This window comes from Uranotaenia lowii, chromosome 1 (genome assembly GCF_029784155.1).
Source record: "Uranotaenia lowii strain MFRU-FL chromosome 1, ASM2978415v1, whole genome shotgun sequence".
In the NCBI taxonomy this organism is placed as follows: Eukaryota; Metazoa; Arthropoda; class Insecta; order Diptera; family Culicidae; genus Uranotaenia; species Uranotaenia lowii.
Genome location: NC_073691.1, coordinates 193,566,671 through 193,584,625, shown reverse-complemented (window position 1 = coordinate 193,584,625; position 17,955 = coordinate 193,566,671). Strand labels below are relative to the sequence as shown.

Below are 17,955 nucleotides of genomic sequence, written 5' to 3'. Positions count from 1 at the left end.
AAATTGTCAAAATTGTCAAAATTGTCAAAATTGTCAAAATTGTCAAAATTGTCAAAATTGTCAAAATTGTCAGAATTGTCAAAATTGTCAAAATTGTCAAAATTGTCAAAATTGTCAAAATTGTCAAAATTGTCAAAATTGTCAAAATTGTCAAAATTGTCAAAATTGTCAAAATTGTCAAAATTGTCAAAATTGTCAAAATTGTCAAAATTGTCAAAATTGTCAAAATTGTCAAAATTGTCTGTTCACGCACCTGTGAACGTCCGGGGTGCCGTGGTCCAGCCGAGCTAAAACTTCACAACTCGCGCGTGATATCGTCACTATTAAAAGGTCAACGACCTACAAAAAACCTAAGTCCAATTTCACTTGTAAAGCAATGAGAACACTTTATTTGGCTTAGAGTACGAACGCGGCTTTTATTGTTACGAGTTGTAAACTCGACCGTGGTTTATTGGACACTATCTTTTATTCTGCTGCTTCTAGTAATAGAACCTAGCTTGAGTAGAGGTAGTGTTCGGAAAGGCCTTTTTCACTCTCTAGGTACTCTCTGATAAGAGATGTACTGAAACTACTAATTGAATAGGAGATATTATGGGTTGCAATAACCATGAGGGTGGTACTAAGAATTGGGCATTAACATGCGCCGGCCGCCTTGAAATTTATCAGATTTCAACAAGAAGACCCTATTCTCTCTAACATTTTTAACTCTGTTCTCGCTATTCTGAACCTCTACTTATTCTACTTCTATACCTTGTTCACAACACTAGATATTAATATACATTCTGGATTTTTGCCGTTTGTTTTCGATTGAGTTTTCTGCGTGAAGATGGATATCGTGACAAAATGTTCGCTCTGATTCTGCTTGCTGTTGCTGTTAGTCCGAGTTACGCCTACCCACCGGGGAACTGCTATCGCTTTTCGTGGATTCTTGGATGCTGCTTTGCTTCGATGTAGATGCTTGGTGTAAGTGTTCGTCTTGTGTAGGAGTACCGTGCCAAATTCGTCGATCGCTTCGGGATTCATTGGTGCGGACTACGCCTACCCACCGGGACCTGGGACTCATGGACTGTATGATTGGATGCTGGCTGCTAACTTTGATGTGGATGCTGTAGTGGTGGGAACCGCTTGTTCTGGGGACCAATTCGATGCTTCAGGTACCTCGTCTCGTCTCGTCTCGTCTCGAATTGCCGGAGTCCGGCAGGAACCATCATTCGCCGCTTAAAATGAGAGGGTGCTTTTTTAAATTGAAATGGTGAACGTTACAAAAACTTGCCTGGAGCGGAGGCCATGGGGCCATGGCCTCCGCGACCGCCCCTACGGCGATGCCGCCGCCCTTCTGGCTGCAACAGGATTTCAGTGGGAGTTGACTGCTTGATGGACACGGTGAGCTCGACCGTCTTCAATTTGCCATGTAGTTTAGAATGAAGTGGTTCCCAAGCTGGCCATGCTAGGAAACTGCTTCGGTCGTGCATGGAGGTCGATCGTTCCTCCTTGCTGGGCATCATTTTGTTGATATCAAGCTGCTTTAACTCCTCAAAAGAAACCAATAAATTTGCTCAAATGGATAATGGAGAAACGTTGCAATTTGTTGGTAAATTTGACAGACACGATGTAGATGACATGCACATTCCCAGACATCTTCATGCGTATTCTTTCACCAGAGGGAAAGCCTTGTAGAGGATATGTAGAGCAGACGGAGGATCTTCTGGGACGCTGACCCGGCCACGCCGGGCCTCGACGACGATCAATGCTGGAGGATAAACATTCTTCTTACTTTTTGGAAGTTCATTATAAAAAAAATACTTAACTGGAACGCGGGAGTCCAGAGACTCCCGCAGGTGCGGTTGCACCTTCGTTGGAGGAGTTTAATTCTCCCCATCGGCTTTCTGGAAGTTGTCCAGAATCGGTAGAACGCAGATCTTCGATATTGACCTTCCGTAGGTCCCTTCCTGCGTTCGTACGTTGACCACTCGAATGTTGCCATCGGACCCATGGAAAACCTCAGTGACACGCGCTAGGGGCCACTTCAATGACGGTAACCTCTCGTCCATCAGCAGCACCATGCTGCCCACCGAGATGTTGTTTCGCTTTCGAGTCCATCTCGTTCTGTTGTGGAGGTCGGACAGGTACAATTTCGACCACTTCTTCCATATAACCTGAGCATATTTTGTGGCCCTTTGCCACATGGTGAGATGGTTTTCTGGTGTATCAGTTAGATCAGGTTCATCGAGGGCAGTTAATGCACGTTGAATTAAGAAGTGGCCAGGGGTGAGAGCTTCAAAATCGTCGGGATCATCGCTCAACGGGGTCAGGGGACGTGAGTTTAACACTGCTTCTATTTGGGCTAGAGTAGTGGTCATTTCGTCGTACTGGAGCACTTTCAAGGCAACAGTTCGTTTAAAAGCAGTCTTGAAAGATTTCACCGCGGCCTCCCAGAGCCCACCAAAGTTGGGAGATCGAGCGGGAATGAATTTGAAGTTGATCCCTTCCTTGCAGGTTTCGAATATCACTCCGGTTTGAAATTGTTGGCTTCGGAGTAGTCGTTGAAGTTCTGCTATTTCACGTCTGGCCCCGACAAAGTTCCTTCCGTTGTCGCTCATAATCAGGGTTGGTTTACCACGTCGACCAATGAACCTTTTCAAGGCTCCAAGAAACGCTCCAGTGGTAAGATCCGCGACTAGCTCCAGATGGACAGCCTTGCAAACGAGGCACACAAAAACCGACACAAAGCATTTCATGGGGGAACTTCGACGATGAGGATAGGTGATCAAGAAAGGACCACAATAGTCTACGCCCACTTTCTGAAACGGAGGTGCAGGGTTCACTCGATCGGGTGGCAAATCTGCCATCAGTTGTTCCATCACCTTAGGCTTGACTCGGAAGCACTGAACGCAACTATGGATGGTTTTTCGGGCTAACCCACGAAGACTTGTAACCCAATACTTCCCGCGGACACTGGCAATCAGGAGTTGTTGTCCGGCGTGATACAGGAACTCGTGGTAGTGCTGGACGATCATGATCGAAAGGGGATGATGGTGATCGAGGATGATGGGATGCTTGCGATTTTCAGAAACTGGTGCGTTAGCTAACCGGCCGCCGACACGTATTATTCCATCGACTAAATGAGGATTCAGACTGGCAATTCTGGAGGTGCTTCTCACTTCTTGGGAATGAGACAGATCCTTGAGTTCTTGGCCAAAACTTTCAGTTTGAGACAATTTGACCAAAACTTTTGAAGCCTCCAGGAATTCTTCAAAGGAAATGTTACCGATTTTTCTCGTATTCTGCTTTTTAGCGTTGTGACAATATCGTCGCATCCATGCTACCAAACGGACCGTTTGCGTAAAGGTGGAAAGTCGAGAAAATATTTCGTTCGGAGCAGTAACTTCAATGGGCAACACCACAGACGATTTTTCCTCCAACGTATCTTTGTCGAATTGATCGGGCGAAAACTCTGTCTCAACTGGCCAGGTGCTTCGATTTTGCTTCAACCAAATGGGGCCTTCAAACCACAACATTTGGTATTGCAGTTGGACAGGTGTCATTCCTCGGGATATTATATCAGCAGGATTTTCCGTACCCGGAATGTGATTCCATACTCCTTTCTTGGTCAGATGTTGGATTTCGGAGACTCTATTCGCCACGAATGCTTGCCATCGCGACGGAACTGATGCTAGCCAGCATTTGACGATTGTAGAATCAGTCCAGAAATAGCTTCTAACGTCCATGGCCGTACTTTTGCAGAATTTTTCGTAGAGATGGCTTAGGAGGAGTGCTGACGAAAGTTCTTGCCTAGGGATTGATTGTTTCCGTTTCTTTCTCTTCAAATCTTCAAGAGGAGCTACGCGTGACTTCGAAACCAACAGCTTAACAGAAACTGATCCATCTTCGTGAGTGCATCGCAGATAAATGCATGCGCCATACGCCTTCTCGGAAGCATCGCAAAAACCATGCAGTTCAACGTCGCTACTTGGAGAAAATCCCACCCATCTAGGGATCGAAAGGGTGTCAAGAGAAGAAAGGTTTCTGCGGAATTCCGTCCAAAACAACTGCATTTCGTCTGTCAGAGGATCGTCCCAGCCACATTTCAGTTGCCACAAACTTTGGATAAACATTTTAGCCTGTACTATCACAGGTCCGACAAGGCCGAGAGGATCGAACAACTTGGAGGCGTCAGACAGCACGATGCGTTTTGTAATACGGGATGAAGAGCTCCAGGTTGGTATACGGAAATGAAACAAATCGGTGCTGGGTTCCCAAATAAGACCAAGGGTAGTTACGGTAGAGAAAGAATCCAACTCCAGCGCAGTTCTGTCGCTAAGAAGATCTGCTGGAATATCTGCTAAAATTTCCTCGCAATTCGAATTGTATTTGCGCAGGACAAATCCAACGAAACATAAGAGGTCATTAAGCTCCTTCACTGCCTGTTTTCCTTCTTCGGGTGTATCAATACCGATCAATGCGTCATCCATGTAAAAATCTTTCTTGAGAATTTTTGCGGCCAAAGGATGACTCTGCTCTCCATCTTCTGCTAGCTTCTGTAAGCACCTAGTAGCCAGAAACGGTGCGCTCGCTGTACCGTAAGTAACGGTCGTAAGCTTGTAGGTCTTGAGAGGTTCCAACGGATCATTTCGCCACAAAATACACTGGTATCGTTGATCGGATTCCGCAAGATTGATCATGCGGTACATTTTTGCAATGTCTGCCACAATTGCAATTTTGTGTAGACGAAATCGGGTGACAATGGTGATCAGATCGTCCTGAACTATTGGCCCAACCATGAGGCCATCATTGAGGGAAACTCCTGTTGTTGTCGGACAGGACGCGTCAAAGACGACCCGTAATTTCGTCGTCGTACTTTCTGGCTTCAAGACATGATGATGGGGTAAGTAGTAACGCAGCACTTCTTCGGAATCTGGAACCAACTTCATGTGACCCATTTCTTGGTATTCTTGGATGAACTTGAGGTACATCTCCTTGATCGATGGATTGTTCACGAAACGCTTCTCCAATCCGTAAAAGCGTTTTTCGGCATTGGCTCTGGAGTCACCGAGCTTACTGAGAACAAAATCCTTCTTGGGCAGTGATACTATAAATCTGCCAGTTTCATCTCGAGTAGTTTCTCGCTGAAAAAGCTCCTCGCACAAGGATTCTTCCACGGAGTTGGTGCTCTTCACACGACATGTCTCTAATTCCCAGAACTTGGTGACCTGTTCATGAAGTTCCGACATCGTACATAGCTGAACGCCTGAATCAATTAATGAACCTTTTGATTCCGGAATGCGTCCAGCCAAAATCCATCCGAATACAGTCTCCTGCATAGTAGGCCCATCTTCGCTGACTTTATGTTGACCGGTTCGTAATAAGTCGAGATAATATTCCGCACCAATCAGCATATCTATTTCCCCTCTTTCATGGAATTCAGGATCTGCTAGGGTCATGTGCCTTGGAATGGTCCAATCACCAACGGAGAAACTTTGAGACGGCAACTGCACCGTCAAACATGGTAGAACGTTGAAGTGGATCTCTTCCAAAAAGCTAGAAATCCGATCGATACGAGGTGCAACCTTTGCACGGACAGCTTTTCTGGAACAGCCTGAGGTGCCTCCAATTCCATGCAGATTCAAAATTTCGGGGAATTCTTTCAAGCGGAGTTGACGACAAAGTTTGGACGTGACAAAGCAATTTTGGGAGCAGGAATCCAACAGTGCTCTAGCTAGAACGCTTCGGCCTGTCGAATCGGAAACTTTCACCAAGGCAGTTGATAGAAGAATTTGGTGGGAGGAGTGTAAGGGAAGTGCAATGGTAAGTGGTAGTGGGTTAGGATCTGTGGCATGCAGTGGGTGAGTACTGTGCGAAGTTTCATTGACAATTGGTAATGCAGTTGATGTGGTAGGAGGTCTTGGGTCTGTAACTATTTGGGTCTGTTGTTGTTGTTGCCTGGGTAAGGGTTGTTGTTGTTGTTGTGATGTTGATCGATTATCGGGGTGGTTACGGTTGATCGCTGTCACCGACGCATCGGAGGGTTTCGGTTTTACACTGTTCGTTTCCTTCGATGAATGCAGCAGCGTGTGATGTCTCCTGCCACACTGGCGGCAGAATCCTCGGGTACAATTTCGTGCTAGATGACCACCTGATAAGCAATTCATACACAAACCAATCTTTTTTACAGCTTCATATCTTTGGGCAACCGTCATCTTCTGAAACTTCCGGCAGACAAAGGCCGAGTGGAAGGATTCGGCGCAAAAACTACATCGTCCTGAAGTTGTGGCGTGATTCGCTCCGAAGCGTGGCTTCTTGTTCTCAGGATGTGCAGAAGATGAAGATGATGAAATGGATTGTAGGACGGAACAGTGATTCTTGAGAAACGTAATCAAATTATCATAACAGGGGACTTCTTTGGAGTTATGATTGGTTTCCCAAAGTTTCAACGTTATTGGATCTAATCTGGAACAAACCATATGCACCAGAATGGTGCTCCAACCACCGATATCCTCTCCAATTTTAGCGAGCATTTGGAGGTGTTTCTCGAACTCCGATATCAGTTGGTTCAAACATTCGAAATTTTCCCTTTTCATTCGCTCAATCGCAAATAACGAGTCCAGGTGTGCCTTGACTATGAGCTTGTGATTTTGGTAGCGATCCTCGAGAACATTCCAAGCGACGTCATAATTACTTCCAGATAGGGCAATCGATCCAATTTCTTGAAGGGCTTCTCCTGAAAGCGAGGCCCTTAAATACGTGAATTTATCCATTTCAGAGAGCTTATCACTTTGATGAATGAGACTTTTGAAAGCATCTCTGAATGGGATCCACTCCTCTAATCGTCCAGAAAAGGTTGGCAACCGTATTTCGGGAAGTTTTACCCTCGATTCCACAGCAGATGTAGTTGGGTGAGATGGTTGTGTGTTTGAATGCTGGATTTCTGCATGCAAGAATTTCAATAATGCTGATTTGGCCTGGCAGTACTTCAGTTCAGCTTTAGAAAAAATCGCATCACTTTCTTCCTCCCTTCTTTGTGCTGCTGCGCCCAAACTGACGAGACGTTCAGTGTCCGATGCATCTTCGTCGACCACTTCCTTCACGTCCTCATCCTCGAGCAACAGTTCTATCTGCAATCGCATTTGCACAACCTCACTGTATGCACTTTCTAACAGCTGCAAACGAACTTCAACTTGTTGATGATCGATGTCTGAATGTTGGTCCACAAAGCACAGAACTGAATCAATCGTTTTTAGAGCCCTTCGCTCTTTGGCTGATAGTTCACGAAGCGACATAGTTAATTATCACTGATTTATGTTCAAAGTTAACACAATATTATCACTTAGCTCAGAAGTTCGATCAATATTCAGGGAAGTTACAAAACACAAGTTCGTTTGCACTGTTCACTTTTAATCACTTTCAGCAATTTTCAATTATGATGCACTTTTTTTTATCAAATTCACTTTTAATTTTTATCACTTTTACCGTTTCATCTCTACGATTCCGCGACGTGACACGACCGTTGACTAACCACCCAGATTGACAGCAGCGAGGGGATTTCAACAAGCGAACAAACAACTGATGGTAGAGAGAGCCAGCGAATTCTAAGACCGAAAATATGTATGACCTTTGATACCAGAGGGACTTAGCAAAAAAGTTGTCGATAAATCAATGAATTAGCTTCGCATGCAGTTTTCATTTATTTGAAAATTCTTACCAATTTTCACCCACGCAAATCTGGTGGCTCTCCGCATGCAATGAAGCAGCCACAGATCCCTTACCATGCAAATTACACTTTTTTGCTCTTTGTCGCAAACACATTACAATCTCGATCCAATAATTTTCCAAGGCTCGATCGTTTTGTCCAGGCTTTTTCCGCTAGTCTCGTTCCGTCGTATCCGTATTGCCACCGTATGGAATCCAGGTAAGGAAAATTGGCTCGATTTTCCCGGGAGATGAAACACGTTTCGATGATCAGCAACTCGATGAAGATGGTGATAACTTCAGCGTGGAAAATGGCGAACACTAGACGCCAAGTTGACCCGCGTAAAACAGTCTTTGTTTTCGGCACAATAGGCCAACAAAGCCGCACAATGTCCACGTTTTTATACCGCGACCCGACACGAATCCGGCTTCCAAGGACCAAAAATGTTCACGCACCTGTGAACGTCCGGGGTGCCGTGGTCCAGCCGAGCTAAAACTTCACAACTCGCGCGTGATATCGTCACTATTAAAAGGTCAACGACCTACAAAAAACCTAAGTCCAATTTCACTTGTAAAGCAATGAGAACACTTTATTTGGCTTAGAGTACGAACGCGGCTTTTATTGTTACGAGTTGTAAACTCGACCGTGGTTTATTGGACACTATCTTTTATTCTGCTGCTTCTAGTAATAGAACCTAGCTTGAGTAGAGGTAGTGTTCGGAAAGGCCTTTTTCACTCTCTAGGTACTCTCTGATAAGAGATGTACTGAAACTACTAATTGAATAGGAGATATTATGGGTTGCAATAACCATGAGGGTGGTACTAAGAATTGGGCATTAACATTGTCAAAATTGTCAAAATTGTCAAAATTGTCAAAATTGTCAAAATTGTCAAAATTGTCAAAATTGTCAAAATTGTCAAAATTGTCAAAATTGTCAAAATTGTCAAAATTGTCAAAATTGTCCAAATTGTCAAAATTGTCAAAATTGTCAAAATTGTCCAAATTGTCAAAATTGTCAAAATTGTCAAAATTGTCAAAATTGTCAAAATTGTCAAAATTGTCAAAATTGTCAAAATTGTCAAAATTGTCAAAATTGTCAAAATTGTCAAAATTGTCAAAATTGTCAAAATTGTCAAAATTGTCAAAATTGTCAAAATTGTCAAAATTGTCAAAATTGTCAAAATTGTCAAAATTGTCAAAATTGTCAAAATTGTCAAAATTGTCAAAATTGTCAAAATTGTCAAAATTGTCAAAATTGTCAAAATTGTCAAAATTGTCAAAATTGTCAAAATTGTCAAAATTGTCAAAATTGTCAAAATTGTCAAAATTGTCAAAATTGTCAAAATTGTCAAAATTGTCAAAATTGTCAAAATTGTCAAAATTGTCAAAATTGTCAAAATTGTCAAAATTGTCAAAATTGTCAAAATTGTCAAAATTGTCAAAATTGTCAAAATTGTCAAAATTGTCAAAATTGTCAAAATTGTCAAAATTGTCAAAATTGTCAAAATTGTCAAAATTGTCAAAATTGTCAAAATTGTCAAAATTGTCAAAATTGTCAAAATTGTCAAAATTGTCGAAATTGTCAAAATTGTCAAAATTGTCAAAATTGTCAAAATTGTCAAAATTGTCAAAATTGTCAAAATTGTCAAAATTGTCAAAATTGTCAAAATTGTCAAAATTGTCAAAATTGTCAAAATTGTCAAAATTGTCAAAATTGTCAAAATTGTCAAAATTGTCAAAATTGTCAAAATTGTCAAAATTGTCAAAATTGTCAAAATTGTCAAAATTGTCAAAATTGTCAAAATTGTCAAAATTGTCAAAATTGTCAAAATTGTCAAAATTGTCAAAATTGTCAAAATTGTCAAAATTGTCAAAATTGTCAAAATTGTCAAAATTGTCAAAATTGTCAAAATTGTCAAAATTGTCAAAATTGTCAAAATTGTCAAAATTGTCAAAATTGTCAAAATTGTCAAAATTGTCAAAATTGTCAAAATTGTCAAAATTGTCAAAATTGTCAAAATTGTCAAAATTGTCAAAATTGTCAAAATTGTCAAAATTGTCAAAATTGTCAAAATTGTCAAAATTGTCAAAATTGTCAAAATTGTCAAAATTGTCAAAATTGTCAAAATTGTCAAAATTGTCAAAATTGTCAAAATTGTCAAAATTGTCAAAATTGTCAAAATTGTCAAAATTGTCAAAATTGTCAAAAATTTTAAAAATTGTCAAAATTTTCAAAGCTGTCAAAATTTTCAAAGCTGTCAAAATTGTGATATAATTTCAGTATTTTTTTTTCAATATTTCGATTGCAGATTAATAAAAATCAGATTTTCCAATTGATACAGTAAAAAAGAGACAAAATTGTTGATATGTTCATAATGGGTTAAGCAGAGATTTTAGTTTACTCAAGATTTGAAACTAATTCTAATGGCATTGCATCTTCCATCGTTTTTCTTTTGCAGATTTTGCTTGGCAGTTTTCCATCGACTAGAACGGATTTTTGCCGACACGTGCTCATTGCAGCTTGAAATCAAAATATTTCAGTGAACTGGGAACGCTGATTAATAAAACCAGGACTAGAAGCTGATAGGGGAGCCTCCGAAATGGCCGATGCTGATGATGCCCTGTTTGATGGGATCCTGGAAAAGGTGGGCAATGATGGCCGATTCCAGCGAAGGTTTAATTACATTTTCAACGTGGGTGCCATCATGTTCGCCTCGATGTCGTACATGAGTATCATCCTGGTGTTGAACAAGCCAGCCCACAATTGCCACGTGCCAGGCCGGGAGCTGCTGAACATTACCGATGACGAGCTGTGGCGGAATTTGACACTACCAAGGTGAGTTTCGTGGGAAGCTTATTCGAATATTGCAATTTGAAATCCTGAAAATAGAGGTCGAAGTTAGATTTTCAAGAACTTTAAAATGTTTGATTAAGTTTTGTTGCTGAAATGCCTTCATTTTTTAATTTTTTTTATTTTTCAGAGAACCAGACAACAAAGGCATCATGAGCCACAGCAAATGCCAAATGTTCAATGTAACCGAGGACCATCTGAAGATTCCGTACAGTGAATGGAGCTTTCGAGAGTCTGACATCATAGGTGAGCAACCAAATTCGCTTGACCGTTCCAGATTGGTTAGAAAAGACAACAAGCTCAGTTGGACAAGAAGACTAGAGACTTTTCACAGAACAGCTTATTAAAAACAACAAAAATGACAACAATATAAAAAATGACAAGATTTCCAAGAATGAATAGAAAAGGGTAAAATGACAAAGATATGACACAAAAATGACAAAAAAATGACACAGAAATTACAAAAAATCGAAAATAACGCAATAAATTATACAAGAATTACCCTAAAATGGCACTAAAATATCACAAAAATTACACAAAAAAAAAACAAAATGAGAAAAAAAAATTAAAACTAAAAATGTTAAAATTAAAAATGATACAAAAATGTAAAAAATAACTATGGAAATTCAAAATAAATTCAGAAATTTGCACAAAACTGACACAAAAATTTCCAAAATTGACACAAAGGTGACAAAACAATAACTCAAAAAATAAGTACAAAGGAACAACAAAAAAAAAACACAAAAACGACACTCAATTGATACTTCTATGGCACAAGAATCGTGTAAAGATTACACAAAAATAATACCAAAACGGACACTAGAATTACTAAAAAATTTGATAAATTTACACAAAAATGATACAGAAATGACACAAAAATAATACAAAAATAACTCAAACGTGACTTAAAAATGACACAAAATGATAATTGATTGTCACAAAAATGACACAAAAATTATACGAAAATGGCACAAGAGCTACACAAAAATGACTCAAAAAACCAAAAGCTGAATCAATGACGACAAAAAATGCCAGAAAACTTATCCAAATGTGATAAAAACACAAAAATAACGCAAAATAAACAAAAAAAAAACATTAAACTACACACAAATGTCACAAAATTACACAAAAATAAAACAAAAATGGTACAAAAACAACACAAAAATAACACGAAAAAAACAACAAAAAACCCACAAGAATGAAACAAAAACGATTAAAAATTCGCAAAAATGACAAATAAAATTGGTACAGATATGGCACAAAAATGACTCTAAAACTATACAAAAAATACTTACACGCCATACTAACACAAAAATGACAACGAAAACCAACACAAAATTAATCAAAGAAAGGACTGTAAACCGAAGAAAACCCGAAAATCACACAACCATGACACAAAAATGACTCGAAAAGGCAAAAGATGACAAAAAATCGACAAAAAAATGACACAACAAAAATGCAAAATAAACTAAAAGTAAAAGAAAAATACTCGAAAATTTAACAAAATTGCACAAAAATTAAACAAAGTTGATACAAGAATAACAAAAAAAAAAAAAAACACCAAAAAATACATGAAAATATAACAAAAAATACACACAAAATAAAAAAAAACAGACTGTAAAAACGAAGACGTCCCGAAAATCACACAACAATGACACAAAAATGGCTCAAAAATGCAAAAGATGACAAAAATCTGGCACGAAAATGACTCAAGAATAACGCAAAATTAACAAAAAGCTACAAAATTACTCAAATATTTCACAAAATTGAACAAAAATGAAACAAAGCTGATACAAAAATAACAAAAAAAAACACACACACACAAAAAACATGAAAATATAACAAAAAACCCAAAAAAGACTCAAAATCGCTTGAAAAATGATTCAAAAAAGTAAAACGGACTTAAAAATGGCACCGCAAAAATAACACAAAAGTTACACAAAAAGATTCTAAAAAACGAAGAAAACCCAAAAATCACACAAATGACACAAACATGTCTCGAAAGGTAAAAAATGACTCAAAAATAATACTCAAAAGATTCAAAAATGACACAAGAATTACACAAAAAATGTGTCAAAATTGGCAAAAATGACTCGAAAACGACAAAAAATTGTACAAATATGATTAAAAATGACACGAAAATAACACAAAAATGACAACATATCCATTTCAATGTTAACAATTACTTAAAATGCTTGAAAAATGAATAATAAATACCAAAAATGTCACAAAAACGGCGCAAAACTTACACAAACAATTTCACAAAATTACACAAAAAAAAAACACAAAACAACAAACAGTCACACAAAAATGACTCAAAATTGGCAAAAATGACTAACAAACGACACAAAAATGGTACTGATATGGCTGAAAAATGAATCAAAAATTATACAAATAAGAAGAATAATTCACTCGAAAATACACCAAAAAAAAATCAAAATATTGACAATGATGAATTAAAACGCCTGACAAATGATTCGAAAAGGCAAAACTGACACAAGTATGACACTGAAAAAATAACACAAAATTACACAAAAAAAGACACTAAAAGCGAAGAAAACCCAAAAATCACCCCAATCACCCATTCTTAAAAGCTAAGAAAAAATAAAATTCACAAAAGAATGACACAATAATGACTCAAAAAGGCAAAAAATAACAAAAATGACTCAAAAATGATACTTAAATTATACGAAAGTCATAAGAAAATGACACAAGATTGACACAAAAATAAATCAAAATTGGCAAAAATGACTCACAAACGACAAGAAAATTAAACAAAAATGTCTCAAAATGACAGATAAAATGACACAAAAATAACACCAAAATTACAAAAAAAAACATCAAAATGACAATAACAACTTAAAAAAATGGCACAAAAACAACACGAATATAACACAAAAATTTCACAAAATTACTCAAAAAAAAAACAAAGAACTAAGAATTTCTCAACATTGGCAAAACGAGTCACAATCGACACAAAAATGGTACTGATATGGCACAAAAATGACTCAAAACTTATACAAAATTGACCCATAAAAAACTAAAATAACGACAATTATGATAAAAAAATGCCATTAAAATGATTCAAAAAGGAAAACAGACACATAAATGACACCGAAAAAATAACATAAAAATTACACAAAAAAGACTCTAAAAACGAAAAAAAAGTCAAAAATCTCACAAGAATGATACAAAAATTGACTCAAAAAGGCAAAAAATGACATAAAACCGACACATAAATGACTCAAAAGTTATACTAAAATGATTAAAAAATGAAATTGAAATTGTAATGATATGGCGCAAACATAACTTAAAAATGACACTAAAATGGCACAAAAATTATACACAAATAAAAAAAAATGTAATAACAACCATGACTTAAAATGCTTGAAAAATGATTCAAAAATGCCAAAAATAAAAAAATCACAATAATGATTAAAGACGTTTGAAAAATCGATAAAAAAATGTAAAAATGACACAAAACTGAAACCGCAAAAATAACACAAAACCGTACAGAAAAACATTCTTAAAACGAAGAAAACTCAAAAATCACAAAAAAATGACTCATAACGGCAAAAACGACAAAAAAAACGGCATAAAAATCACTGAAAAATACGACTAAAATGATTCGAAAATTATTCAAAAATAACCATAAATTTCGATTCAGCCAAAAATGACTCAACAATTGGCACAAGAAAGGCAAGAAATTTACACAAAAAACATCATAATGGCAAAAATGACTTAAAACGCTTGAATAATGATTCATAAATGCCAAAAATGACACAAAAACGGAACAAAAATAAAGCAAAAAAAAAAGCACAAAAAATTACACAAAATTAAACAAAAAATAACACAAAAATGACTCAAAATTGAGAAAAAGACTCACAAATCACACAAAAATGGTACTGATATGATACAAAAATGACTCAAAATTAATACAAAAATTAAAAAGGAATAACTCGCACGAGAATAACCAAAAAACTGAAATAATGACAATAATGACAAAAAACGCCTAAAAAATTATTCAAAAAGGCAAAACTGTCACAAAAAAGACATCGGAAAAGTTAAAAATCTCACAAGAATAACACAAAAATGACTCAAAAAGGCAAAAAATGACAAAAAAAAAACCGACACAAATATGACTCAAATTTGATACTGAAATGTCACGAATATGACACAAAAATTACACAAAAGTAACCCAAAACTGGCGAAAATGACTCTTAAACGATAAAAATTTATACGAAAATACCTCTGACAAATAAAACGGCTCAAAAATTACACAAAAATTTCTGTTAATTACACAAAAAATACACAAAAATAACAGAAACCACAAGAAACTCAGAAAAATTACTCAAACTTGGCACTTTCAAACGACACAAAAATGGTGCTGGTATGGCACAAAAATGACTTCAAAATTATTCAAAAATGACATAAAAATAACTCACATGAAAATAACAGAAAAAAAACAAAATAGTGACAATAACGGCTAAAATGGCTGAAAAATTATTCAAAAATGGCATAATTGGTACAAAAATAAATCAAAGTTTTGTCAAAATTTCACCAAAATTACACGAAATTACACAAAAATAACACAAAAATACAAAAACGAAAAATACAAAAAATACAATCACAAATAGAATCACACCAAAATGACCCAAAATAGGCATAAACAACTCTCAAACGACACAAAAATGGTTCTGATATTGTACAAAAATGATTCAAAAATTATACAAAAATGACACAAGAAGAACTAGCACGAAAAAAAAACATGAAAAAAAAACCAAAATCAAAACATTAATGACTTAAAATGCCTCAAAACTATTTAAAAATGGCATACATAACACAAAAATATGTTACACAAAAATAACACGAATATTGCAAAAAATTACACAAATTAACAAAACAAAACTTCCCAAAAATTACATAAAAAAAAACAAAAAAAAAAACAAAAAAACCCAAGATTGATACAAAAAGGCCTCACAATTATCATAAACGACTCACAAACGACACAGAATTGGTACTGATATGGTTCAAAAATGACTTTAAAAATTATACAAAATTGACACAAGAAAAACTCGCACGAAAATAACACGAAATAAAAACAAAATAATAACAATAATGACTGAAAATTCCTGAAAAATGATTCAAAAATGGCATACATGACACAAAAAACCCAAAAATAACAAAAAAAATTACACAAACATTTCACAAAAACAACTCAAAAATAACACAAAAATACAAAAACTTAATATAAAAAAACTGAGAATCATACAAAAAGACTCACAAACGACACAAAAATGGTAGGGGAGAATGAGGATACTTGATCCCTGGGGATACATGATTCCTTAGCTATATCTCGAAACTGGAATGTCTTACAAAGATCAAATGTTCTAGAAAAATGTGCCAAAATGAGCAAAATTATAAAGCTTGTAGTTCAAAAAATTTTAACAAAATAATTGTTTGAGTAATTGAACTTTGTTTGAAAAAATTCACAAAATGTAACTTGAAGATCTTCTTCCATCACTTTAAAATGTTCCTTACATGGGAAAATTATGAAAAAAATATTTGTTCCAATGTATCAATCGTTCGAGCGTAAAATGAACTTCATAATGCCATATTTTCAAAGCAATGAAAAACTCTCAACTTTTTTCAGAAAAAGTTTTCTAAAATGTTGATTATGGGTACAATTGATCCCCCTTCCAAACGGCATATTCTTCTTCTGAATTGATCGTTATGATTGCTGATTTGCGAAGTTACTAATATTTATCCAAAAACTAATATTTATCAAACAATTGTCTGAAGAAAAGAACAAAAATAATTAATTTTCTCTTAATTATAAAAATAGCGCCTTTAAGTATGCAATGTTAATAGCGTTGAGACAAAATGATATAATTTTCTTCTTATGTCTACTATAAATAGGAGAACAAACATGACCAAAATAGTTAATTAACATTCGATCTTGGGGTTTTGTTTGATTTTTATACAAGGATTAGAGCTTCCCGAATAAAAGATCAAGTCTCCCCTAACTTCAGAAAAATCGCAATTTTTTTACTCCCACGAAAATGATTCTAGTTCATCAACGGGTTCAAGTATCGTTCTAATTTTTAGAGCATAGAAACTTGAAGTTACAAGCTGTCAGAGAATGTCAAAGGCGGCGAGTTGCTAAATTTTTCCAAAAAGATAGTGTGAAAATAAGAAAAGGGGATCAAGTATCCCCACTCTCCCCTACTGATATTGAACAATAATATTTGGAAATTATACAAAAATGGCATAAATAACACAAAAATAACACAAAAAGAACTCAAATATTTCAAAACATTTAAAAAAATTCCACAAATTTCCAAAAATCAATTCTCAAAAATTACACGACAGTACAACCAAAAATACAAAAAAACCCAAGAATGATATAAAAATGCCTCACAGTTGTCATAAACGACTAACAAACGACACAAAAATGGTACTGATATGGTACAAAAATGGCTCAAAAATTATACAAAAATGTCACAAGAAGAGCTCGCGCGAAAATTACACAAATAAAACCTAAACATTAAATAATTTAACAAATTTACAAAAAAAAAATTCTCAAAAACTACACAAAAATACAATAAACTCCAGAATGTTAAAAAAATGTATCACAATTGTCATAAACGACTCATAAACGACAGAAAAATGGCACTGATATGGTACAAAAACGACTGAAAAAAAATTATACATAAAATGGCACTAGAATAACTCGCACGAAAATTACACAAATAAAACCAAAATAATAACAATATTGACAAAAATGTCTGAAAAATGATTCAAAAAATGGCATAAAAGACACTAAAACACGAAAATAACACAAAAATAATGCAAAAATATTGTGAAATTATAAAAAAATTACACAAAATCACACAAAAATTACACAAGAATACAACAACAAAAATACAAAAATTACACAAGAATGACTTAAAAAAGACTCGAAATTGTCAAATATTACTAACAAGCGACACAAAAATAGAAGGTACTAAAAACGAAATAAAAAACTCGACTCGAAAATGATACTTAAATAATATGAAAAAGACACAAAACTACACAAAAATGGCAAATAGACTCAAAGACGACAAAAAATGATACTTATATGACACAAAATGACAAAAAAATAGCACGAAAATAACACAAAAATGACACACATAGAACTAAAATAATAATAATAATGGCTTAAAACGCTAGAAAAATGATTTAAAAATGGCAAAAAACAACGCAAAAATTACACAAAAATTTCACATTACTACATAAGAGCTGCACGAAAATACACAAAAAAAAAAAACAAACAAAAATCACACAACAATGGCTCAAAAAATTACACAAAATTGGCAAAGAAGATTCAAACAACGTTATAAAAATGTTGTTGGAATGGCACAAAAACTGAAGTAAC

At 35.7% G+C, this 17,955-nt stretch overlaps 2 protein-coding genes across 5 annotated transcripts in view; one reads left to right on the top strand and one right to left on the bottom strand.

Moving 5' to 3' along the window:
• The window catches only part of LOC129741972 (organic cation/carnitine transporter 2), a 94,911-nt gene that overhangs the window by 23,330 nt on the left and 53,626 nt on the right, over nucleotides 1-17,955 (top strand). For all 4 annotated transcript variants that reach the window (XM_055733814.1, XM_055733834.1, XM_055733821.1 and 1 more), the window contains exons 2-3: nucleotides 10,147-10,523; nucleotides 10,669-10,784. In XM_055733814.1, coding sequence (XP_055589789.1) covers nucleotides 10,288-10,523; nucleotides 10,669-10,784 — 352 coding nt within the window. In that variant the 5' untranslated portion in view covers nucleotides 10,147-10,287. The remainder of the gene's footprint in view (nucleotides 1-10,146; nucleotides 10,524-10,668; nucleotides 10,785-17,955) is intronic.
• On the bottom strand, nucleotides 1,866-7,277 carry LOC129738259 (uncharacterized). Its single transcript, XM_055729442.1, has one exon. The coding sequence runs from the start codon at nucleotides 7,275-7,277 to the stop codon at nucleotides 1,866-1,868; it is 5,412 nt and encodes a 1,803-aa protein (XP_055585417.1).